This window comes from Phytophthora cinnamomi (assembly GCF_018691715.1).
Source record: "Phytophthora cinnamomi strain GKB4 chromosome Unknown Contig102, whole genome shotgun sequence".
Lineage (NCBI taxonomy): Eukaryota > Oomycota > Peronosporomycetes > Peronosporales > Peronosporaceae > Phytophthora > Phytophthora cinnamomi.
The window spans coordinates 211036-237104 of NW_027151035.1; the positions used below are offsets into that span (position 1 = coordinate 211036).

The following is a 26069-nucleotide window of genomic DNA, read 5'->3' on the forward strand; positions in this document are numbered from 1 at the left end:
TCATCTGCTTAACGCCGTGCTGATCGTATGGTCCACGCTCGTTACTGTCGTCGCCCAGTGCACGTGCCGCTGCTCACGCTCGTGGAGGCGCTCGCTGCGTCTCATGGCGGGCTTTGGCGCCTTCTTCACCCGCTTCTGGTCGGTCGTGGCCGTCACTGCCTCGTCGGTCGTCGCTGTCGTGGCCACACCACCGCCGTCCTCGTTAATCACCACTGCTTCCGGTCCATTGCCGTCACCTCTATCGTCGCCGTCCTCACACTGGCCTCCGTGCCTGACGTCGCTGTAGGTTGGCTCGGAGCCTCCGCAGTCGTCGCCGTCGCCGTCGTTGCGCTCACTGCGCCGCTCGGTGGTACCACTGCCGCCGTGGCCAGCGCCGACACGTCGCTCGTCGTCATCACGCCATCCGGCGATGTGGCTGCCTCAGTGCGGCCAGCTTCCGTCGTTCCCGCCACTGGGGCACATGTCAGTGAAGCAATCGTCATCATCTTGTCCGTCTTGCCCGCCGCGGTCGTCCTGGTCGTGGCGTTACTCTGTGGCATCACTGCCGCCGCTGCCAGTGCCGGCTCGCCACTCGTCGTTCTCGCACCGCCCGTTGTCATGCCCGCCGCCGTGGTACCGGCCGCTGTCGTCTCCGTCGCTGGAACAAGTGTTAGCGGAACAGCTGCCATCACCTCGCCCGCAGCCGTTATACCGTTCGCATCTGTCGTCCTTGGTGTCAACTGGTGCCGTCGTCACCGTCCTACCGCCGCTCTAACTGCTGCAGGCGCCCTGGATAAGACGTCTGCCGCCACATTTGTCGAACCAGGCCGGTATTCGACCTGAAACGCGTACTCTTGTAGTATTAGCGACCAGTGATGCAACTTTCCGGCCAGATTCGGCCGAGTTATAAGCCATTTCAGTGCGGCATGGTCCGCGATGATCGTGAAGGCTCTGCCGTACAGGTAGGGGCGGAACATTTTCACGAACCAGACCACAGCGACACACTTGAGCTCGGTGATCGAGTAGCTCGACTCCGCCTGATTTTTCACCTTGCTGCCGTAAGCGATCGGCTGCCAGCCACGTCCGTGGTCCTGCATAAGGCAGGCGCCTAAGCCAACCTTACTAGCGTCCGTCACCAGGCGGAATGGTTGTTTAACATTAGGATAAAATAGCAAAGGTCGCGTAGTGAGCAGCATCTTCACACGTTCGAATGCGAACTCCTTAGCCTCTCTCCACTCCCATTGCACGTCCGTTTTGAGCAATTTCGTCATCGGTTCCACGATCGAGCCAAATGCAGCGATAAACTTACGACAGTAGCCAGCGAGGTGGAGAAACCTCCTGACTTCCATCGCGTCCACAGGTCGCGGAAATTCACGCTCAGAATGCACTAGTCGCTCAGCGGGCTGCACGCCCTTGTCGCTCAGATGGTGGCCAAGATACTCCATAGAAGTAGTGGGAAAGGTGCACTAGTTCAGTTTGAGACTTAGGCCAGCCGCCCGTAATTTCTCTAATGCGCCAGTCAATTCGACCACATGTCGATTGGTGCCGCCCTTCGTGAAGGTAATAATGTCGTCGAGGTACACGAGGCACGTCATCCACGTCAATCCCCGTAGCACGCCGTCCATGAGCCGCTGAAAGATAGCTGGAGCATTAGTCAGACCGAAGGGCATCCGTTTGAAGCGGTACAGCCCTCGTTTCGTCATGAAGGCTGTCTTATCGCGGTCCTCTTCCGCCACGCGAATTTGTCAGTACCCCGATCGTAGGTCCAGGGTCGTAAACAGCCGCGCTCCACCCAAAGACTCTAACGTTTCGTCTATTCGTGGCAGCGGGTAGCCGTCTTTGCGCGTGATGCTGTTCAGGGCTCTGTTCCACGCAGAACCGCACGGAGCCATCCTTTTTCCCCACGAGTACCACGGGAAAGCCCCAGGCTCCCTCGCCATGCTCAATCACTCCCACCGACAGTATAGCGTCAACATTACTGTCTACAATAGCGTCCTCCGCCTGTGCTTGGCGTCGACGCCGCATCATAATGGGAGCAGCATTCCCAGTGTCGATGTGGTGCTCTACGTTGAGCGTAGTGTCAGGTGGGTACTCGACCTGTGCATTGGCTAGACCCCGGTACGCACGCAGTAGTTTCAGGATGAGCGCGCGCGAACTCGATTCCTTCGCACCAATGTCCACATCGTCCTCGTCGTCCAAGGGCGTGTCGGTGTCGCTCAGCTCGTCCAACCACGCCTGCACACGCTCTGGCTGTAACTCACCATGCTTCGCCGAGAGCTCAATGTCTTGATTAATAGGTATCCATACACCTAGCTCCTTCCTGTTCGGCAACTTGATGCGTCCGCCATATGTGCTGATCGCAGGTATCATCGCCTTCCCGTCCGTCACCTTGGTCACGGCGGATGCAAGTAGCACCGCTCCGTTGTTTACTGTCGGCAGGAACACTCCTTCCTCGCCGTCGGGTGCGATAATCGCCACTTCTACTGTCTGCACTGCACGCCGGTGCAAGTTCATCGCGCTGGCAAGTCTCACGGCCGCCACCGCTGAGTCGTTCGTCCCCCCCCCGCCGTCCTGAACGGGATGATCACCTCACTACCGCGCGTGTTGTAGCGCACTTCGCCACGATCGAAGTCCATCGTCGCTCGGTGGCCTTCGAGGAAGTCGACGCCCACGAGAAACTCATTGGTGCACCCCTCGACGATGCACGCGTCAATGGCCGCCGACTGACCGTACACGTTCACCATACTGAACGTCCACACGCCGAGCACATCCAGCAAGAAGCCGCCAATGCCCTCCACGTACATCACAGGGGCGTCTACATGCTTTCGCTCGCCACGCGCCATCCAGCCCATGCCTGCCACGGAGTAGCACGCGCCACTATCAAACTTGACGTGCTGCAACATGCCGTCCACGAGCATGGCGGCCGTGGGCAACCCGTCGCTGGCCGCCACACTCACGCTCATCTCGTCCTCTCCGTCTTCGATCGTCATGCTTCGACCGTGCTGCGCCAATTTCACACGAGCTCGCTCGCCCACCTTGTCGTCACCGTCGGCAACTCGTCGTTGCCTCCGTACTTCCAGCGCACTCCGCGCTTCGACCGCTTGCCGCCGTCGCCTCGCTTCACGCTCTTCCTCGAGCTAAGCAACCACTCGTGCGACTTCGTCGTCGCCACGCATGTTCTTGGCCGCTTTCTCGCGCGCACACTGCACGCGCCGCTACTTCGCCTCGCGCTTCGACCGCTTGACGGCCATGCGCACCTTCGCCACGCTGCCGAGCTTCGTCACAGCCTCGTCCGTGAGCTCCATGCCGAGCTCGATCGTCGAGCGCTCTGCAGTCGCTATCTCGTTCTTCTCCGTCGTCTCCACGGCCGACACGTCGCCTTCCTCAGACACAACCATGGCGTTGGTCGACTCGTCGCCCATTGCGTCCGCAGCACTCGTCACCGTGGCGCCTTCCTTGGCTAACAGCACGCCGTCCGTCGACTCGTCGCATTCTTCAGAGGTAACCACCTCCGCGGAGTGCACCGGGGCTGCCGCCGTTGCGTCCGTCTCGGCTGCCGTAGTCGATGTCGACGCGCGCCTATCCACCGTGGCACCGCCGTCTTCTTCGCTCGTTCGGGGCACGTAGCGCAGTGTTGCCATCGCTGTCCGCACCGTGCACACATACCGCTCTGCTCATCCCTCATAGCGAGCCGCAATCTCCTTATTCAAATGAGCCGTGACAGCTCGCCTCACCACCGCCACGCTCCCGTCGTTCGGCATCTTCGTGTCGGTCACCATCTTGCCCTCACCGTCAGCCACCGTCGCCGGGGTCGTGGCCATGTCCGTCTTACACGCCGCGTTACCATCCACCGTCACCGTCACGGGTCGCTGGGGAGTTCGTCGCATTGCCGAGGGCCGCGATCCCCCTACGTCGCTCGATCTTCGTTTTCCTGCCGCTTTCTCTCCTGCACGCGCCGGGTGAGGTACTCGTCGTTTCGGGTGCGTGCTTCGTCGTCGGGGCACTCGCGGTCAAGGTGTCCGAGTTGGTTACACGCATAGCACTTCAATTCGCCGAATCGTCGCGGTGCTGGAGCCTCGGTCGTCTTCCTCGGAGCATCCGTTGCCTTCACTTGGCGCGTCGCAGCCTTCGATCGCCCGGCCGCGAGCTTCGGTTTCTTAGGAGGCGGAGGCGCGCGTGGGGCATCTGTCTCCTCGTTGCCGGCGCTCTCTTCCTCGTAGTCAGCGCCGGCGGCCCCGCCACGTTCACATTTTCCCTCTGCGCGATCTTGTCCGTCGCCACACGCTTGACCGCCGTCGGTACACCGTACGCTTCCGCGGTATGGGCGCCCACATGTGCCCATTCCAGACTCGTCCCTTGGGGCTTCCCAGAGGCCAGGGACCTTGTAGTACACGCCACGCGAGTTGGTAAAGCACGCAAACTTCTCCTCTTCCGCCACGTTGGTGCTGCCGACGCCCGGAATCAACGCCATGTGCCCGGTCGTTCAGTTCGTAGGAACGACGTACGTATCAGGTGCGGCAACAAATGCCTGACCGATGTTCTCCATACCTTGCGCCACATTGTCGATTGGGTCATTAATCTCTGGTGCTTTGTCCACAGCGTCCTCCAGCGTTGCGGGCTTCGGTCGCTTCTTCACGAGGAGCCTCGTCGTGCGGTCCAAGCTGCGATAGAACTGTGCAAGCAGTACACTTTCTCGAATGCGGTTGTTACCACACAAATCACGAAGAGCAGCGGCGAAGTCCGCGTACGTCTCACCAGGCATCATTCGTCGTTGGCCGACACGTCACTCGGCCATCGGTTTGTCAGGTCGCTCGCCGTAGCGCCGAAGCAGCGAGGACTTCAACTTCGTCCACGTTCGTTCACGGTCGCGTAGCTTACGGTCCAGATGGACCCACCAGCGGGCAGCGCTGTCCTGTAGCTTGTTGCCTAAGATGTAATAGAGTTCTTGATCAGTCCAGTCACCTCGTCCTGACAGTCTTGCGCCTTCGAGCGCCAGGTCTACGCGAGCGATCCACGTCGTTACAGCTGTCTGCGGCGTCGGCAGGAACGTTGGCAAGTCCAGGTCGCGGATTGTGCGCCACTTGATGCGGCGGAAGTCTCCCTGCCTCGTGACGGGTTGGCGCCGCGCACGGCGTCCTCCATCGCCGCGGTCACCGTCGGATTCGTCGTCGTCGGAGCTGCTGGAGGACCCGTCGTCGTCGCCATTGCTGTCATCTCCGTCGTCATTGCGGTCGCGTGGCTGGTAGACCACCTGCCGATCAGTAGCTGCTGGCGGAGGGTTCCGTGGTGCCGCTGGTGGCGGTGCCTGCCGTGTGCCCGCTGAGCCGGCGGATTCGTCGTGCTCACCCGCTGCTGCGGCTGCTCCACCGTCGCTGTCTACGTGTCGGTGTCCGCGGGTGCGGGAGGCTGCGCGGGGTTGGCCACCGCCGTGCTCAGCTGGTCCAGCCTCGCATCGATCCTCGCCATCGTCGAGGCCATCTGCTGCAGGACAGCCGTCAGTGCCGCTACTGGGGCCATCCCTGCGCCGTCGCCGTTGCCCCTGACTGCTTCGCCGGGCGGCTGGGCCTGGGCGTCGTCAGCGCCGTGATCACCATGTTCGTTGCTTGGGTTGTTCGCGTCGACCGGGTCGCTCTCGTTCGTCTCTTAGTCCTCGATCTCTCCCTGATTCTCTAGTTGCCCAAGAATGGATCCTCTAGTAGGTGCGGCAACCTTCGTCGCTTGATTCTGGTCCACCGGCCGATTCTTCGTCGCACGTTTCGACTGCACGACGACTTCCACAACCTTCGTCCTTTCCATCCGCGCGTCTTCAGGTGTCTTCGCGAGTCGAGGGCTGCGTCGAATGCGTGGACTAGGCCCCTGTATGACCACCATGCAGCGTGTTTGGTGCCCCACACGCTCGGGGTTTGGTCGTGACTGTGCTGATGCAGTCCGAAGTCTGTCTGGCCGACAGTGTCCAAGCGCAAGACACCGCGCCGGTGCGTGGCCGCCTGGCAGCGACACCTACTTTATTTAGACAGGCTAGATGCAGTATCAACTACTGACTAACTACAATACACGCCCACTTTGCCGTGCACAACTTGAGTTCCGCTCGTATGCCTGCTCTAGCCACTCGGGGTACGCCCACGCGTGCATACCCTACTTGTCGCAGCCGTCGAGAGACTTGGAAGCCACGTGCTTCCTTGTTCGGCACTTCGTCGTCGTCTACGCCATGCAGCTGTCAACCGAGGTCGCCAGTAGCCTCACGCCACGCCTTGCTTACCGTACGTTCGTGTGTCGAGCTCGTTCCCGAGCACACGTTTCGGACCCAGGCGGCTTGTCCACTGGCCGTCTAAATCCAGAGTGAGCTCGTCTCGCGAGGCTCGCTGAGTCCGGAGATCCCGGAGGTCCCGTAGATGCCGTGCAACAGATCCCGTCGACCGCGAGGCCGACCGGATTCATATACCACGCCGACGCTGGCTTCAACACTGTCGGCTGATGTCCGTGCCACGTCTGCCATCTCGCACTCCGTCGAGACGCTGGCCTCCTTACACAGTAAGTACATCAAAGTTGAGGTCACAGCTCTCTCTGCATGCATAAAAGGAAGACATTCATGACTAGGAAGTCTCGAGTGACCAGCCGCGCTTCCATTTCGACGCCACCGTTGTTCGCTTCTCTCGGGATATAAAGGTAGTAGAGAGTTTTCGCTGCGGCTCCTATTGCCATTCCCACAGCAAAGTGAACACAAAAAGGGCACCTCTACGGGAAACCCCCTCCGCCACCCACAGAATTCGGAAATCTGTGGGAGCCTTCCCATTCCCAGAGTTGCCGCCTCCCACACGATCTCATGGCTGCAAAGACTGTGGCTTCGAAGCCTGCCACCGAGCCACCTCGCTCGACAGCCCACCACGCCGTAAGAACTACAGCGAAGAAGACGATGTCGCTCTGCTTCGCCAAGTGCTGCTTGACCGGCCTTTTGCTAAGCCACGGGGCAAGGTCATGCAGCACTGGAACAGTCTTGCTGCAACGCTCGTAGCCTCGCCGGCCTTTTCGCGCAGTAAGCTAAGTGGCAAGAACGCACAGTCACGCATGAACCAGCTTGTTCAAACTCACCGAGAGGCGATGAAGGAGGCGGAGCTACTGTCTGGCGTGGCGGAGGAGGTCACGGAGAGAGACCAGCTGCTTAATAATGGGACGAGGTCCGAGCCAATTCTTGGCCAAGACCCATCAGTCAGAAGCCCAAACCCTACTACGTACCGGCCACATGTCACTTGAAACGTGGATATTTCTTGACCCAAGTCTGGTTTGTGTACATACTTCAAGTTGTGCTGGCTACATCTGGAAACTGAGCTCTGCGAACGTCGAGTTGCGGCGACCCCAGATCCCCAGGTCTGAGATTTGAATACGGTCTGGAGTCCGAGGTCTGAGAATCGCTCTAGAGGCCACAGATCTGAGGTTCCAGGCCTTGAATCGGACTCTGGGCGAAGAGCTGAGCCCTGGCCTTCTGGGTTTGTGATTTGAAGTCCCATGGTTGCTTAAGTCTCAGACCCCAGGTCTCAGATTGGTGATCTCACAGTTTGGAATGCCCGGAGTTCTGAGACCTGAGAGTGGTGGCAAAAGTCTGAGACATGGTGATTTGGAGTTCGGTCTGAGGTTTGCCTGTGGACCAGACCCTGAGATGTGCAGTCTGGGGTCTGGGAAGAGGGCGTGGCGTGCGGCGTCTGATTTCATCTCGGCTTTGGGGTGCCACAACTGAGATATGGAGTCAACATCGTGATTTTGCCCCCAGCTCAGATTCCCAGACTCAGAGTCCCAGAAGTTGAACCAAAACTGAGACTCGTCAAATTGGTTGGACAGCCGGGGTATGGAATCAACATCGTATTTTTGCCCCCAGCTCAGGTTTTCAGCCCGTCCCTCAACTTGTGCCAAAACTGAGACACGGTGATTGTGGGCGCACGTTGGTGTCTGGATGCACGATGTTCGTGAGGATAAGTGGCAACTGGTGAAAGACATCTGACGCTCCAAGCCTAGGACGTGACTAAAAGCCTACGGCGTGCCTGCAGGGCCTGAAGTGCGACTTCGTGGTCTCGCCTATGAAGTGGGTACACAGCGATGGCTACATTGCCGGTCTGGGAGCTGCGGTAGTTGCTCCTTGGAGTTGGCGGTTGCCGCTTGGAAGGTCGCTCTGAAGGGTCGCCCCGTTGTGGCTTTTCGGCCCCTGGTGTCGGGCACATAAGATTCGGCCTGACCAGTCGCCTATGGATTTGGGCCGACGGGAGCCGCAGAATCTTGGCGTCATCCTGATTACACACTGATTTGTACCCTGAGTAATCAGTGTAATCAGGTGATGACAGACCAAGTCCGCCCAATCCCGGCCACAAGATCCTGGCGTAATCAGGATATCACTGATTTGCACCCAGGTGTAATCAGTGTAATCAAGTGATGACTGACACAGACAGGCCAATGGAAGGGCCGACGCGCATTCACGGGCGCCGCCAAGCCAGTAGCTTAGTGGGTGTCTCACCCTTGTTCAAGGTGTACCCAGGAGATGTTTGCACCCCTTACTTGATAGGCCCTTTGTATGTGCATGTGCATGATAATAATCAGAGTTTGTTTTGCCCCGAAGACCGCAAGCTGCGGAGTTCGTCTTGCGCCGACGGGCGTGTTGCTTCACAGGGACCAAGTCCCTGCCCCCGGCGGCGCGCGCAAGGTCAAGTGGAGTCGCTACGAGCGTTCTACAGTCAAGCTCAGCTAACTCCAAATAAATTCAAGTTCAACAACCAAGCCTTTTCGTGTTTCGGCCCGGTTTGCCTTCGTTGTTGTATTTCCACACGCGGGACATTGGTTTTGCTGGTTTTTCGTGCTGGTTGGCTGGTTTCCTGGCGGTGCTTCATATTTTCGGGCGGAAGGTGCTCCGCTCTGAGGTTTCGGCAGAGCAACACCTGGGATAGTGGTTTCTGGGGTTGCTGGTGGTATCCGTGTAGCGCGAATAGTCTGGGATAGTGGTTCCCAGCTTCGCTGTGTCGCCTACATCAAGGCGTGGTGCGCGGAAGTCCCAGGGTGCAGAGCGAGAACCCTGGATCAAGGCAGGCTCAGACCGAGCCAACTCTCGGGGCCACTCTGGTCTGAGGGGCGAGTGAAGACCGTTGTGCGGCTCTCAGTCTGAGCCGCCGGAGGAAGTGTCGTGACTGGAAGTGACTCGAAGCCGGAGTCGCTGAGCAAGGAGGAGGCTGTTAAGGCCCAGAGTCCAAGGGCCTGAGAAGAGAAGTGGACTAAGTGTGTGTGGAGTGAACGTGTTTATATTCAAGAAAACGGGGCACAGCGGACTCAGCACGTGCGTACAAGGGCCTTCCAAGCAAGGAGCAAGCTTCGTCTGGGGGCATCTGGGAACTGTCGAGTTCGGAGGCAGCTGGTGTGGCCGACGCAAGTCTGGGCCCACAGCGTAGCCTTAGGGAGAACCAAGTCAAGGGATTGCAAGAGTGAGGAACACACGCCTCACCCAGCTTGGGATCTGAGATCTAATCTCAGATTCTGAGTTGAGTGGTCTGAGATCGAGGTCTAACCGCGAGGCTATTCCCTGATTTTGGAGCCCGCATCGCCACAGCTGGTGCGCGTGCCCGGATCAGGAAACGACTTTGGTGACGAACGTGTGCAAGTCATGTCGACTGCTCCCGACTCGAAAGTTTCCGAGACAAGTGGTGAGATGCCTGAGTCTTCGCTTCGGCGAAGTCTCAGAATTGCTGGTTTGCCGGCTGAAGTGATGATGGAGAATGCTGGGACGCCCAGGTCCAGGAAGTCGGAAAGGGTCCCAGAAAGTGATGATCTGAGCGTATCTGCTGAGGAAGAAGCTGAGATGAGTGCTGAACCTGATGCTGCGCCCAAAACTGAGGATGCCGAGCCGCCGCCCAGCTCGCCTGTGAAGAAGCAAGCTGAGACTGGTCGAGATTCGGATCCAAGACAAGATGTTCCGAGAAATGATGGTCCGAGTCTGGGATTGCCACCAGCGAGTCACGGTTCGACACATCGAGGAAGTTTCTCAGCTGAGATGACCACTGCTCAAGCGCCGAGTCTCAGCCCAGAGCCAACTACTGGGAGTAATCCCGGTAGCCAAGCCGAGGGTGGTGCGCTCAGCCTTTTGGGTAAGCGCGAGCTACATCTGAGAACGAAAAGTGTTTCTGGGGCTGGGACGACCCCTACAAGGCTGAGTTATGCGCCTGGTGTCACACTTCCCAGCTATGCAAGTGGTAGCGGTGCTTGGTCAAGTACTCTGTGGCCTGAGCAGAGAACCACTCGCAGATTGCAAGGTGCTCCTGAGGGAGAAGCTGAGACTTGGGCTTTGGCCCCACTCCCAGAAATGACTGATGAAGAGATGCTGAGCTATGCGCGATCCCAGTTTGAGATGTGGATGGGAGTCCCAGCTGAGACTGTTCACCCGGTCGACATCGCGTACAACCCGTGTCACGGTGGTTACGACCTGTGGGGATTCATCAAAGCTGCTGAGTCGACCGGTCGACACTTGTTTTCTGTGACCCGGTCGCCTGCCGCTAGGTGGCTGAACGTGTTTCGAGCTGAGCGACGTCGACTCCCGGTCATCTCAGACCTGAGAGCTGTGAAAGTTTCGCTGAAATTGCTTCCACCGATTGCCTGCGTGGCGCTGTTGCAGACTATGCTCTGGGAAGCTGGGTATGAATTTGTGAACCGAGTCCCAGCTTGGCCCAGCTTGGATGAAGTGTCTGGGGTCCCAGATTCTCGGGTCCGAGTTGAGATCGAGCGAATTGCTCATTTCCTCGGCATTGAGCTGGCGACTTGGAAATCTGTGGTTGGTACTACAGCATACTATGTTCGACAAACCTCAGATTCTCTTCAGACCCAGTCTGCAGCTCAGAGATCTGAGACCCAACTCGGATTTCCAGTTGATCGAGATGGAGATGTGGCTATGGGTGAGGATGCCCAGCTTTTCCTTGGCCCAGAAGTGGTGACGCGTCTTCAGCTGACTGGTCTTCGGCCGAGAAGCCCAGCTTCGAGCTTGGATGAAGAACCAATTCGCAAGAAACCCCAGCTGAGCCATGAACCGGCTGAGATTCCGCTGCCCTCGTCGCGCTCAGATCCATCGATCCCCTCAACATCTCTGCTATCCTGGCACGGGTCTGGGAGTGATTCGGATGCTATGCGAAGTACAAGATCGGGCACAGTTCCAAGTGTGGTTGGTGCAAAAGCTGGTTCTGATGCCTCCATGGCTGGGAATGACCAAGGGACGGACCTGTCTGGATTAAGTTCCTCGGGATCGTCTCTGATGTCTTTCCCGGATTATGGTGTTGGAGCTGGAACGTTTGGACCCACTTCAGGTGCAACGGTGATGATGGGATCTGTGACCTCAGCCGCGCGGAGTATTTTCCCAGCTGTAATGGTCTCAGTTACACCCCAGACTACATCAGCCTCAGCTCGGTCTGAGACTGGGACGGCCAGGGACGTGAACCCCTCGCAAGTGCCATTGCCTGGCACACCAGAATCTGAGAAGAACGCTCTCAGCGGCATGAATGATGCGGAACCTCAGAGAACTGTGACCCCATCTGTGAAGCCGACCTGGGAAATTCGTCAGACCCCGCAATATGCTTTTCCGAAAATTTCTCAGCCTCCTGTGACTGACACTGAACTGGAGAATTTGTATCAACGCGAGATAGCCCGAGTCCGAGCTGAGGCGGAAGCCAGAATTGCTGCGGCTCAGGCAAGACGAGCTGAGCTCGAGGCTGAGCTGAGAACTTTACTTGTGGAGCAAGGAGCCGAGACGATTGATCACCGCTCTCAGCAGTATATTCCCCAAACAAGTTTAAACTCAGCTCCCAGATCTCAGAAGTCAGAGCAACAACTTCAGTTGGAAGCACTCGAGCGGTTGGCCAAGCAGAGGGCTGAGGAGGAGTCTCAGAAACGCAAGGAAGACGAAACCCGAGCTCGGTATCTCTTGGGTGTGCAACAAAGTCTCAGAGAAGCTGAGGATCGAGCTCGGCAGGCTGAGCGGAAGAAAGCTGAGGAAGCTGAAGCGAGCCGCATTCGAGCCGAATACGAATCTTAGCTGAGAATGATGAATGAGAAATATGACCAAGCTCAGATCGACCACAAGAAGGCAGTGGCGATCCAAGAAGAGAAAATCCGCCGCTTCCAAGCGGCTCAAGACCAACTTCGCCAAACTGCTGTTTCTCGATCTCAGTCTGAGACCCCAGCTCAGATTAGCCCAGCCATCCCGGTTACATCTCAGACTCCTGGAGACTCTGTGACGGCCCAGCTTGCTCAGCTGACGAGTATTGTGCAACAATTGGATAACGCCAGTCAAAGCAAGCCAAGTTCAGCTGGGAAAGCCAGGCTTCAACCAGGACCAAGACTTCTGAGACCAAATCTGAGACCAGGTCTGAGATGAAGTCAGGCTCAGCGTCTCGCCGAAGTCAGAAATCTCGGACGTCGCCGCCAGAAGGCCCAGATGATAGCGGATCTGAGTCAGACGATTCCAGCTCAAGTGACTCTTCTCAGGATGAGCTTGAAAATCAGTTTGGAGCTTGTGGCCCAGTCCAAGAGTGCTGATCCCAGCTCTGGGACTCGAGTGGTAGTCCAAGCGATGATTCCCCATGATGCTCTGGAAAAGTTCAATGAATATGCACCCCTGGAGGACCGAGTCAACTGGTGGGAGCGTTTCATGTACTATGCTACCATGGCACCCTGGGATGAACGAACTCGGATTGTCCAGCTTCGTATGAGACTCTCAGGTTCTCTGAAAGACTGGTGTACTCAGCTCTCAGATGATGTCCGCTCAGACTGGAAACAACTTTCACACGTTTTCAAGAAGGAATGGTGCCGAAGCATTGGTTCCAAGGCTGAGCGGTACTACGAGATGAGGATCCGAGACCGAGAGACCCCCAGAATGTTCTTCTACCGCCTCAACCGTGCTGCAAAGAAGGCCAACATCGCTTATCTGAAGCCAACCCCAGACCGTGAAGCGCATATTAGGCGCTTCATCAAAGCTGTAGGTGATTCTCGGCTGAGAACCACTCTGCAAGGTCAGAAGTTTGACACGCTGAGCGAGTTGGAGGAGACTTTGAAACGTATTGAAGCTCTGCAGCGAGATGAAAGCCGGGATGCTCAGCAAAAGCGAAGCCCATCTCAGACTGTGCAGTTTGGCAGGTTTAAGCCTCAGCAACGACGAGCTGAGGGCCGGGCGTTCTTGGCTGATGGAGGAAATTTCGACTCAGATCTGAGACGACATGTCCATTTCAAGGATGACTCTGAGATTCCCTCCGAAAATAAAGCTGAGACTGAAACGGAGACCGGAGCTGAGAATCTGAGCTCTAAAGAGGCACAGATGTCCGGGAAGGAGATCACAGAACCATCTGAGCTCAGCTGTACAACAGCCCTGCTGGATGAGGAGATTTACCGAGTTGCTGAGAAATTGGCTTGGAAGCCCAGATCCCAGCCCAGAAGCGATGAGTACCAGCACGCTGAGACTTGTGGAGAATGCGGCAGCAGCCGCCATACTACGGAGAAATGCTGGAGCAAGCTCATCTGTGGACGTTGTCACGAAGAGGGTCACCCGACTCAGTTCTGTCGACGCCAACCATGTTCCAAGTGCGGCGAATACCATCGCCGGGGTTTATGCGACATGTGGTCGGCTCTGAAAGCAGTACAGGATGTCATCCGTGCTGGGGGTTCCATCGAGGGCCTCGCTCCTGACGAAGTCCAAGCTCTATTGGATGGCCCGGAGTCTGGGACGCCGTTAAACCACTAGGCTCGCTGGTCTGGGAACCAGTGCGTGACGAGCCGAAGTCCCAAGCATGCTGCGCATATGCATATGTGGGCTCTGCCCTTCCATGTTGGCGCAGTAATAACCCCAAATGTATGTCTTCATCTGAGCAAGGATGTGTTTATTCCGTTGGAGCTGACCTCGAAGACCCAGACTCTGAGGTTGAGCTTGAGAACCATCTCGAGTTTGCCCTAGTCCCAGGTCAGAGATATGGCTGGTGGAGCAATCACACTTTACTTGGTGAAAGACGGGCGGTGGCAAATGTGCATGGAGCGATTTTCGATCACAGATTACAGATTATGTTGGATTCTGGGGCTACTACGAGTTTTATGAGCTTAGACCTTGCACGCAGGTTAAGGCTCAAGCTCAGACGTGGTTACAGACTCAAAGTAACTAGGGTCGGGGACGTTCCCACCTATGTCTCAGCACAAGCTAGGATCAAGTTGACGCTCGGAACTCGGGTTGTCTACATCATGGATATCTGGGTTGGCAATGTTGGAGAAGGTGTTGACTGTCTTTTGGGAATGGACTTCATGATTGCTGCTGGGGTTCGCCTCTGTGCACGCGAAGGCATGGTCCAACTCCCAGATGAGGAAAGTCTTTTCTTAGTTGGAGGACCTGAGGTGGATCACATCGGTTTGGAAATCGGAGTCAGAATGTTGGAGACCGCCTGGCTACAACCAGGAGAATCTGTGATTCGCCCTGTGAAGTATGACCGTGCCGACCCTCAGAAAGCTCAGGAATGGGCTGGGAGGGGCAAGCAATGGGTGACACAATTCATCTATGGAGCTGGGCGGAAACCGAAAGCAGTCAAGATTGTCAATATCTCAGACCGGTTGACCCCAGTATATCAACATACTATGGTTGCTTGTTTGGTGGAGAAGGATTACCTGCCACATGGAGACTTTTTTGTGCGGCCGCGATCTCGGAAGTATCGGGAATGGGCACAGTTGATTTTTGAAGCAGAGCCCTCTGAGGATTTTCCGAGGCGAGAAGAGGAAGCTGAGAAACTCCGGGAGTTGAACGAACCCCCTGCCGTTGAGAAGCATTCTTATCCTTGGCCTCAGAAGATCCTAACGAACCCGAGATTTGTGCGAAAATCTGAGCCAGCGACCTCTGAGAATGCTGATCAGGAACTGAAGAGAGTTTTTTCGAGACAATCTGAGACTTTTGTGGGCAACCCCAGATCTCAGCTGGACGAGACTTTTTCCCGATGTCTGAGAATGGAGGCTGAAATAGATGAAGAAGCTACGGTGTTTTATCACGAAGGAAGCGCGCTCCTGAGCGATCTCCGAGATCAACTAGCGGCTCTCCCTGAACTGAAGGACTTGAACCCCAAAGCGGACCTGAACTCAGCTGACATCGGCGAAGTTGGTGAAACCACACCTGAGATGGACTCCCAGATCCGGGAGATCTTGGAAAGACATCACGCAAGTTTTCTGGGAGATGGGAATGCTGTCCCAGCCCCTGCGCGAGGTGTTGTCTGTGACTTAGATGTTGGTGACGCCAAGCCTATAGCTCAGCGCTCGAGATCGATTCCTCCGCATCTGTTGCCGAAGGTGTACGATCTTCTCAAGAAGTTACTGGAAACTGAACTGATCGAGACTTCACACTCAGATTGGGCATCACCCATTGTCATTGTGATGAAGAAGAATGGAGTTGATATTCGACTTTGCATTGACTACAGACTGGTGAACCAGCTGATCAAGCTAATGCATTACCCTCTGCCTTTGATCGATGACTTATTGATTGGGTTTGAGAGTGCGATGTGGTTTCTCAGCTTGGACATGGCTAGTGGATTCTGGGCTGTGCCTATGACGATCAGAGCTAAGCTCATATCAGCTTTTATTTGCCCGTTAGGCCATTACCAGTGGACCCGCATGCCGTTTGGTTTGAAAAATGCCCCGCTGATCTACCAACAAATGTTGGACAATTGTCTGTGGGGATTTGTCCGCCTCCCAGCCTCGGAAGAGGCTCAGGTGGACCCAGATGTGCTGAGGTTTCTGGGGATTAAGCCAAAGGCCTCAGATGGAGTTGAGAATGAATTGCCGGTGTTGTGTGCAGAGCTGACGGTGTTTCGGAGAAACATACCAGCCCCTCCTCAGCTGAACCCAGTTCTGGGACGAAGTTCGCACATCGATGACATCGCTTATGGAGCTGAGATCTGGGATCAACTGTGTATCGACCTGAATCGATTGTTGTACCGACTGCGATATTGGGGAATTTCTGTGAGCCTACCCAAGAGTGAATTCGGTAAAAAGACGATCTCGTACTAGTCCCACGAAATTGGGGCTGAGGGGATCCGAGCTAAGCCGAAAATCGCCAAGGGAGTCCGAGATTTGCCGTTCCCGTCGACTTTGAAGGGGGTTCAGTCTTTTCTGGGATGTCTCAATTACTATAACAAGTTTATTGAAGACCTCCCAGTTGTAGCCTCTGTCCTCTACGAGTTGACCGACGATCAAGTCCGGGAAGGCCGAGATCTCAGTCGAGCTAAGGAGGCGTTTGGGATCCTGAAAGAGAAAATTGTTTCGACGCCGTTGCTCAGACACCCAGACAGGGAAAAGCCGTTTGTGATCATAGTTCACGCTAATCCCTGGGCTGTCTGTGCCGTGCTGGGACAAGAGTACGATGGAGTAATTCATCCGGTGCGTTACACCGGAAGGGTGCTTCATGATCAGGAGCTCAGATACCACCCAGCTGAGAAAGAGGTCGTAGACCTACTCAGGGTTCGCAGAGTTTTCTACACAATGCTGGTTGGATGCAAATTGCTGAAAGTCTACACCCGGTATTCAGTTCTGAAGTGGTTGTTCAGGTCTCAGTCCCTGGAAGGTCGCTGTGAGCAGTGGGCTGCTCGCTTGGCTCCATGGCCCTTGGAGGTTCACAGAGTAGAGCGTGATGAAGACGGACTCGCCGCAATTCTGGGAGCTGGGATAACCCCCCGGGAGCAGCTTGATAAAATCGCTGAGAACCTGATCCCAGCTAAGGGACGTGTAGTCCGAGCTCCTCCCATCAGTCTGGAGATGCTTGAAGCTGATTACGAGGGATGGCTGCTTAGTTTTGACGGAGCAGCTAAACTTTCTGATCGGCGAGGCAGTTCTGGGTGTATCCTGTGGAAGTTGCCGTCCTGGGACGTTGTAGAAGCTCGAGGTTTTCATTTCGAAGGTGTCACGGTGAATGAAGCCGAGTATCATGGTCTAATCGAGGGCACTCGCATGGCTTTGGAACGTGGAATCTCAGATTTGGTTGTAGTTGGAGATTCTCGAATTGCTATTCAGCAGGCACAGGGTTTGATTCAATGTTTGAACCCTGGGCTTCGATTATTGCTGGCTCAGATCGAGTCTACCCGCCTCAAGTTTAAATCGCTGAGACTAGTACATGTCAAGCGAGAATTCAATGCTGCCGCAGATTATTTGACCTCAAAGACACTCCTTGCTAAGGGCCCAGTAGTGGTTGATGACCCGGTGGAGCTGAGTCAGCTCAAACAGATGAATCGAATCCCTGAGAAATTGGTGAAATCTGAGGCACCTGAACCTGCTAACCCCTCGGCGGAACACTTAGTTGTCACAAAAACTGCGCCCGGACCCAAGACAGAACCAACCTCTCTCGAAGCTGCGGCTGAACCATTGACTCCTGACGCAAAGATTTTTGTGGTCACCCGTAATCAAGCCCGACGCCAAGAAGCGGGCGCTGATACAGACAGGGAACCCCCAACGGAGACTTCAGAAATCCAGGCTGAAGCAGAACCCAGGTATGTACCTGAGATGACGACACCCGCCGCATCAATAGCCGAAAGGTGGCGACGAATCCTCGTGCAGCAAGAAGCTGAGCCCTGGACAAAACAGCTCAGAGCTTATCGTAAAGGTGAACTTGATGACATGTCCGCGGCCGAAGCTGAAGATGTGGCGAAGGTTGTGGATCGTTACGTGCTAGACTCTCGGGATATCCTTTATTATCTGAGCCGTCCTACCCCAGGTCGACCCAGGGATGCTGCTGGGAATCTGAGATTGGTAGTACCTTCCGCTCTCAGGGACGACCTGTTGCAGCTGAGCCATGAAGATTATCAAGGCTGCCATCAGGGAATTACTCGCACCTTCGAGAGACTTCGCCAAGAATACTATTGGCCTGGGATGTATGCAGATGTGGAACGCTATGTCAAGGAATGTGTGGATTGTGTCACTGCTAAAGGAGCTCCGCCCAACCCAGGGCCTTCACCCGGAAATATTCTGGCGTCTCGGCCCTTTGAGGTGGTCTCTATGGACTTTGTGACACATCTTCCTAAGTCAGACCGTGGCAATGTATTTCTGCTGCTTTTCCAGTGTGCTTTCTCAGGGTATGTTATTGGGCGGCCTATGAGTTCTACTACAGCTCAGGATGTGGCTGAGGTTTACATGGAATATGTCTTTCAGAGGTTTGGAGCGAGTGAAATGCTGCGTCATGACCGAGATCCTCGGTTTATGAGTGAGGTTTTCACCAAGTTCCGGGAAATGCTGGGAAGTCGACAGCGTGCGACCCTAGCCTACCGCCCTCAGGCGAATGGACAGCAAGAACGCTCTGTGCAAACCGTAGTCCGAGCTATCCGAGCTTACGTCTCCGAGCCTGACCAAAGCGACTGGGACGACCAAGTGGAGAAGTTGATGTGGGCTCTGAACACGTCCTTCGACGCTACTCGTCTCGACACTCCATTTTATTTGGTTCACGGTTGGGACCCGAAAAGCACAGTCTCAGCTATGCTGGGATCTCCCCCAACTGGGCTGGATCAAAGGACCGCTTATGAGTGGCGACGGAACGTGCAGAGGCAATATGAGTACGCCCAAGCTTGGGCTAAGGACCTCCAAGCTAAAGCCAAAGAGAAACGTTCGAAAGCTCAGACTAAGGTCTGGGCTGAACTCTCTGAGAGGCTGAAGTCAGGGTTTGCTGTCGGTGATGCTGTTTGGTTATACTTAGCCCGAGTGCAACCTGGACTGAGCAAGAAATTCGCTCATCTCTGGCATGGGCCGTTCCGGATCTTGGAAGTCTCAGATGACTATCGGTGCAAGCTGAAAATCGAGGGGACTGGGTACAAGCTCTACCTGTGGGTCCACGTGAGTCGACTCAAGCCACGAGCACTGTTCCCAGACCGACCCACAGCTGATATCGAAGTTTCTGAGGAAGATGATCTAGATGCAGCTTTACTGCCCGAGGATATTGACGAGCCCGATGAAACTCAGGATGTCTATGAGGTTGAGGCCATCCGAGATGTCCGCTGGGTCAAGAGAACACGGACGTCGAGAAGAGTCCGAGAGTATTTGGTAAAGTGGAAGGGTTATTCGGAGTTGGAATGGCTGCCGATGTCGCAGCTGAACTGTGGAGCTTTACTTTACGAATTCAACAAAAGCACGCGAGCGCATGCACGGTTTAAAGCTATGCAGGCTGGTGATGAACCTCCTGAGCCTGAGGCTCAGTAGAGGTATTCAGCCTAAACCGTGCATGTGTTAGTGTTGCTTCGTGTTTGAAATTTGTTGAAGTTTTACATGTTTACCCTATTCTGAAGATGCCTGGAGTGAGCCGAAGCGGTTCCTAGCTGAGGAAGTGAAAACAAGCTGAGATGCATAAGAACACAAGTGACACACGCAATGCAAAATTGTGAGGACGTCATATTAAGTTAAAAACGCTACATCTCTGTGAACTACTCATCCTCCTCTCCTCGGTGGCGCCGAAGGCTCTCCAAAACTCTCTCCAACTCAGCTTGATCGTAAATGATGCTTGGGTCGATCGGATTCTGGGCTCGCTCTTCATCGTCCAGTAGGTCTCTTTGGAGCTCGGCCGGGGCCAGGTCCAGAAACGCGTCGTCCGAGCTGCGAGTGGCGAATTGCGTGCGAGCCGGCTCAGCATCGTCCAAAGTCTCGAGCTGATCCGGGAGCGAGATCTGGCGACTTGGGTCGCGAAGGATCCAATGACAAGGATCGTGAGGGACGACCCAGAGTCCAGGCTCGTGCCAGATATCATCCGTGTAGCCTTTGACGCGTCCCAGGTCATCCATGAGCTCCCGACGTCGAACCTCGAACTCGGCACTGCGCTCCTTGCGGTCACGGTAGAGATCCACAAGCTCAGGAATGCCCAAAAGTGCAGCCATGGCTTCATAATCAAAACGTGTATCCATCGTGACCCAGTGCAAGCGTTCCCAGTAAGCTCGCCGCCAGAGGCTCATGAAGTTGACCACGCGCTTCAGAGCGCGAACCATAACCGGGCCCAAGTCGCGACATCGAAAGAATACCAGAGTCTGGATTCGCTGATTCCACATGGCATCCCAGGGCTTTGTCTTGAGAAGTTCCAAGTACTCGACCGGTTCCCAGCGCTGGTGCAGGTGCTGAATATGGCTCTTGCACGGCGCGTATCTGGGGAAGCCAAACGTCTGCCGAGGAAGGTCTTGGACTCTGCTGCCATAATGCAGCCAGCTACCTTGGCCCGGTTGCGGTTCTTCGATAACTCCATCATCTGGGCGCGCTGCGAGCCCTGCCTTAGAGCGTCCACTCGAGCGAACTGAGATCTGCTGCGGAGCCAATGTACGAGCTGGGTCAATCGCTTGGTCAGACACTGGAACCTGCAGATCAACAGGACTGGACCTACCATGCGAAGTTGTACGGGACGAAGTCTTGCCGCGCTTGGAAGTTGAGCCACCGGCGGACGAAGTTGGGTCGCGTATCCTTTTGCCCCCACTGGAGCTTCTCCCTGAAGCGGCACCTGACTTGGAGCTCTTGACCTGGTAGTGCCCGCCACTGCCCAGCTCATCATCATCGTCATCGGCATCGTCGTCAACATCTGAGAAGTCAGTGTCGATTGAAGAGTCGTCGTCCTCGTCCTCCGGGCTGGGCTTCTCAGGCAAGGGATCCCAGTTGGGCGGCCGTTGACTCAAGTGCACGTCGCGGACCCGCTTGATCGCTGCCTCGTAGTACGCTGACGGCACGTACGCCAGCCAAGGCGTGGAGTCCAATTGCTCCCAGTAGATCGCCGAGACCAGCATGCTCACGAGGGCCTTCTTCCCAAATTGGTCATGCAGGAGTTGCGACTTCCCGGCTTGGTCCACGGCGTCCCAGAAGTCGACGCCGGCGCGCATCAACTCCCTGAGGTCGCCACGGACATCCTCCCACGGCAGATGTCGGGGGAGTTTGAGCGCTGCCAGACGATCTGAGACCCGGGGAGGAGATTCCTTGGAGGCGCGAACCTTCTGGGGCGAATGGGACGAAGGGTAGCCGGGCAGACTCATCCGATCGTTGATACGCTTGATCCTGAGGTGCTTGGATGGACTTGAGCTGGAAGCGGCGAGAAGACCTGAAGACTTGCTTGGCTGGGCTGGAGCTTTGGCTACCTTGCCACCAGCCTTTCGAGCGCTGCTCAGCGAAGGAGTCCGGGCGGAGCTTGGCTTCTTGTTCTTCTTCTTGCTCGGCTTTGCTGTCGACGTGGCCTTGGGCTGATCTAATGTGCTGCTGGGCTGAGCTGAGGCTTGAGCTTGGACCGGGACCGAAGTGGTAACCTGAGCCGATGTCGCTGACGCCGCCGGAGGTACAGCCGAACCCAGGAGAGACGTCAACGTCGAAGCCGCAGCGCTGAGAACGATCGCGGACGCTGGGCTTGGGACTGCGTCGGCGGTGTTGAGCGGAACGTAGGGCCCGCAGTCATCCGAAGGCTGGTCCCGCGCCGAAATTTGGATTGTCGTCCTGAAGCTGGCCGGGACGTCCGTCTGGCTCTGGAAACGCTGAAGCAGCTCATAAAGGCGCGCCCAGTGCCCCGAAGCGCTGCAGTTTGCCATCAGGAAGTTCATCAGCGCCTCAGCTGAGAACGGGACCGCGCTCAGTAGCTGGTGCTTGAGCTGCGTGGTGTGGACGTCGCTGGCGTGCAGAGTGCTCTGGCAGGCGGCGAGGTCGCTGCCGCACTTCTTCAGCTGCCCGCAAAGCGCTTGGTTCTCAGCTTGCACGTCGTCCAGCCTCTTGGCTAGCGCTTGAACTTCAGCTTGAAGTAGCCGATCCGGACTGCTGGCCGGAGGTGGGGCTGGTGGCTGTGCCCTGAGCTGAGCCCGAAGCTTCTTGTTCTCGGACAGCTGGAAATTGAGCTGAGCCTCAGCGGCCTGGAGCTCACCACGGACCACCTGTTCTCGCCCGGCTGCGGCAGCGTCGTACTGGTGAGAGCCTTGATAGTCGCGCATCTCTTGAGCGTGGCGCTCGCGCTCGCGCTTCAGCTCCACGGTCAGCCGATTGACCTCGGCCGAGAGCTGCCCGACTTGAATGTGGGCCGCACCACCGGGACTGGGACGCTCGAGTGCTTGAGCGTAGTTTAGCACGCGCTGCAAGCACTGGGCCGTACCGACAACGCGGCGCGCGAAGTGCTCCACGCCGAAACATTGCACCAGAGGGACGGTCTCTCGCCCGAAGCGGATACGCGATCTTGGATCCGAGAAGTTCAGCGGCACGGAAGCGACTGGCTGGATCACGTCCTGCGAAGCGGTGACGTGTGTCATCCTGCTCAACCACGCCAATTCGTTGCTCGAGAAGCGCGCGACGTCTTCAATGCGCGCGACCCCATCCAACCCATCAACGAGGTTTGCGCGGTTCTCCACGTCGTCAAGCGTCGCGGGGACCCGAATGGTGGACGGCACGGGCGACGGGTGGCGTTGCGAGGGACTGGAGAGCGTGAACGACCGCCGTGGACCCGCCGGAGACGTCGCCGAAGGCGTCTGCAACGCTGGCGGTGGCGTCAAAGCTGCCGTGCTCACGGATGCGAGCGTCGTGGATGCGGATGGTGGTGTGATCGACGTGCAGGAGCTCGTGGTGCTGCCGGACGGTGGCTGCGAAGCCGGCAGTGCCGGTGCAGAGCGCGGGACCGTCGAGGCAGATGCTGGAGTCACCGGAGACATGCTGGAAGCTGCCGAAGATGTCGTGGAGCCCGTGTGCGCCCTCGTGGAGGTCGCCGACGACGCAAACGCGCTTGTGGATGTCGCCGTCGCCGTGAACACGGAGGCGGAAGCCGTGGGAGTGCTGCCAGAGGCCGTGAACGTGCTGCTTGTGGACGTGGACACGCTGCCGGAGGTTGTGGGAGCCGCAGGAGCGCCCCGCGACCCCGCGTCTTGTCCGCCGCCACCTTGCGATGGCGCGGGGAGCCGCTGGTCGTCCGCGTGGTCGTCGGCCATCCGAAAAATGTGCTGCGCGTGCCAGCGCTGCAATGTGAAGTTCTGTGACTCCGGGCTGTTCACGAAATGGCTGGGCCTGAGACCCGGGAGCCGCGGCAAGAGATTTCGCGGCCGGGACGGGGCGAGTGTGGGCATCTTCCGGTTATGTGCGCTGGGGCCAACTCGAGAATGATTTCTTTGGACCCAGCGCACATAAGGGACGGTTGTGACGAGGTCCGAGCCAATTCTTGGCCAAGACCCATCAGTCAGAAGCCCAAACCCTACCACGTACCGGCCACATGTCACTTGAAACGTGGATATTTCTTGACCCAAGTCTGGTTTGTGTACATACTTCAAGTTGTGCTGGCTACATCTGGAAACTGAGCTCTGCGAACGTCGAGTTGCGGCGACCCCAGATCCCCAGGTCTGAGATTTGAATTCGGTCTGGAGTCCGAGGTCTGAGAATCGCTCTAGAGGCCACAGATCTGAGGTTCCAGGCCTTGAATCGGACTCTGGGCGAAGAGCTGAGCCCTGGCCTTCTGGGTTTGTGATTTGAAGTCCCATGGTTGCTTAAGTCTCAGACCCCAGGTCTCAGATTGGTGATCTCACAGTTTGGAATGCCCGGAGTTCTGAGACCTGAGAGTGGTGGCAAAAGTCTGAGACATGGTGATTTGGAGTTCGGTCTGAGGTTTGCCTGTGGACCAGACCCTGAGATGTGCAGTCTGGGGTCTGGGAAGAGGGCGTGGCGTGCGGCGTCTGATTTCATCTCGGCTTTGGGGTGCCACAACTGAGATATGGAGTCAACATCGTGATTTTGCCCCCAGCTCAGATTCCCAGACTCAGAGTCCCAGAAGTTGAACCAAAACTGAGACTCGTCAAATTGGTCGGACAGCCGAGGTATGGAATCAACATTGTATTTTCGCCCCCAGCTCAGATTCCCAGCCTCAGAGTCCCAGAATTCGAGCCAGAATTGAGACATGTCAAATCGGTTGGACAGCCGGGGTATGGAATCAACATCGTATTTTTGCCCCCAGCTCAGGTTTTCAGCCCGTCCCTCAACTAGTGCCAAAACTGAGACACGGTGATTGTGGGCGCACGTTGGTGTCTGGATGCACGATGTTCGTGAGGATAAGTGGCAACTGGTGAAAGACATCTGACGCTCCAAGCCTAGGACGTGACTAAAAGCCTACGGCGTGCCTGCAGGGCCTGAAGTGCGACTTCGTGGTCTCGCCTATGAAGTGGGTACACAGCGATGGCTACATTGCCGGTCTGGGAGCTGCGGTAGTTGCTCCTTGGAGTTGGCGGTTGCCGCTTGGAAGGTCGCTCTGAAGGGTCGCCCCGTTGTGGCTTTTCGGCCCCTGGTGTCGGGCACATAAGATTCGGCCTGACCAGTCGCCTATGGATTTGGGCCGACGGGAGCCGCAGAATCTTGGCGTCATCCTGATTACACACTGATTTGTACCCAGAGTAATCAGTGTAATCAGGTGATGACAGACCAAGTCCGCCCAATCCCGGCCACAAGATCCTGGCATAATCAGGATATCACTGATTTGCACCCAGGTGTAATCAGTGTAATCAAGTGATGACTGACACAGACAGGCCAATGGAAGGGCCGACGCGCATTCACGGGCGCCGCCAAGCCAGTAGCTTAGTGGGTGTCTCACCCTTGTTCAAGGTGTACCCAGGAGATGTTTGCACCCTTACTTGATAGGCCCTTTGTATGTGCATGTGCATGATAATAATCAGAGTTTGTTTTGCCCCGAAGACCGCAAGCTGCGGAGTTCGTCTTGCGCCGACGGGCGTGTTGCTTCACAGGGACCAAGTCCCTGCCCCCGGCGGCGCGCGCAAGGTCAAGTGGAGTCGCTACGAGCGTTCTACAGTCAAGCTCAGCTAACTCCAAATAAATTCAAGTTCAACAACCAAGCCTTTTCGTGTTTCGGCCCGGTTTGCCTTCGTTGTTGTATTTCCACACGCGGGACATTGGTTTTGCTGGTTTTTCGTGCTGGTTGGCTGGTTTCCTGGCGGTGCTTCATATTTTCGGGCGGAAGGTGCTCCGCTCTGAGGTTTCGGCAGAGCAACACCTGGGATAGTGGTTTCTGGGGTTGCTGGTGGTATCCGTGTAGCGCGAATAGTCTGGGATAGTGGTTCCCAGCTTCGCTGTGTCGCCTACATCAAGGCGTGGTGCGCGGAAGTCCCAGGGTGCAGAGCGAGAACCCTGGATCAAGGCAGGCTCAGACCGAGCCAACTCTCGGGGCCACTCTGGTCTGAGGGGCGAGTGAAGACCGTTGTGCGGCTCTCAGTCTGAGCCGCCGGAGGAAGTGTCGTGACTGGAAGTGACTCGAAGCCGGAGTCGCTGAGCAAGGAGGAGGCTGTTAAGGCCCAGAGTCCAAGGGCCTGAGAAGAGAAGTGGACTAAGTGTGTGTGGAGTGAACGTGTTTATATTCAAGAAAACGGGGCACAGCGGACTCAGCACGTGCGTACAAGGGCCTTCCAAGCAAGGAGCAAGCTTCGTCTGGGGGCATCTGGGAACTGTCGAGTTCGGAGGCAGCTGGTGTGGCCGACGCAAGTCTGGGCCCACAGCGTAGCCTTAGGGAGAACCAAGTCAAGGGATTGCAAGAGTGAGGAACACACGCCTCACCCAGCTTGGGATCTGAGATCTAATCTCAGATTCTGAGTTGAGTGGTCTGAGATCGAGGTCTAACCGCGAGGCTATTCCCTGATTTTGGAGCCCGCATCGCCACATGAGCTTGTAGAGCTCCTCGATGATGCTAAACAGGAGCAAGAATGCAAAAAGCAAAACGAACAGAAGAAGCGCGAGCGAGACGAGGCAGCGTCGCTTGTGGCTCGCCGGGTAGCCATGGAGCGACTGGAGCAATCTTCGGCCGCTGACGAAGCCGGATCCCCACCGAAGAAGCATGTTCGCCGTAGCAGTGATGCAGAAGCGGATGTTAGGCACGACAGGGCGCTCGACGGGCGGGCGATAGAGAGCAGCAACCATAAGAACCATGGCGTCACTGCATCCTGTGTCCTCGAGTAGAGCGCACAGCAGAAGAATCTCGTCCTCCGTCATCTTCACTTGTTCAGGAGTGACTGGAAGCAAGGGGCTCAGCTTGAGCCTTCTATAAAGCATGACATGCTATTTAATAAGGTGATTTGCTGGGACTGGGAAACCGCGAAAAGTGGTTTTGA

At 56.4% G+C, this 26069-nt stretch overlaps 1 protein-coding gene across 1 annotated transcript; it reads right to left on the minus strand.

Annotated features, from left to right (window-relative positions):
• Positions 1-25950, minus strand: IUM83_07867 (Kelch domain-containing protein 4; the record flags this gene model as incomplete). Its single annotated transcript, XM_067932198.1, has 2 exons — positions 1-415; positions 25787-25950. 2 exons carry the CDS (start codon positions 25948-25950, stop codon positions 1-3), a joined length of 579 nt encoding a protein of 192 aa, XP_067782921.1.
• Between the last annotated feature and the right edge of the window lie 119 nt (positions 25951-26069).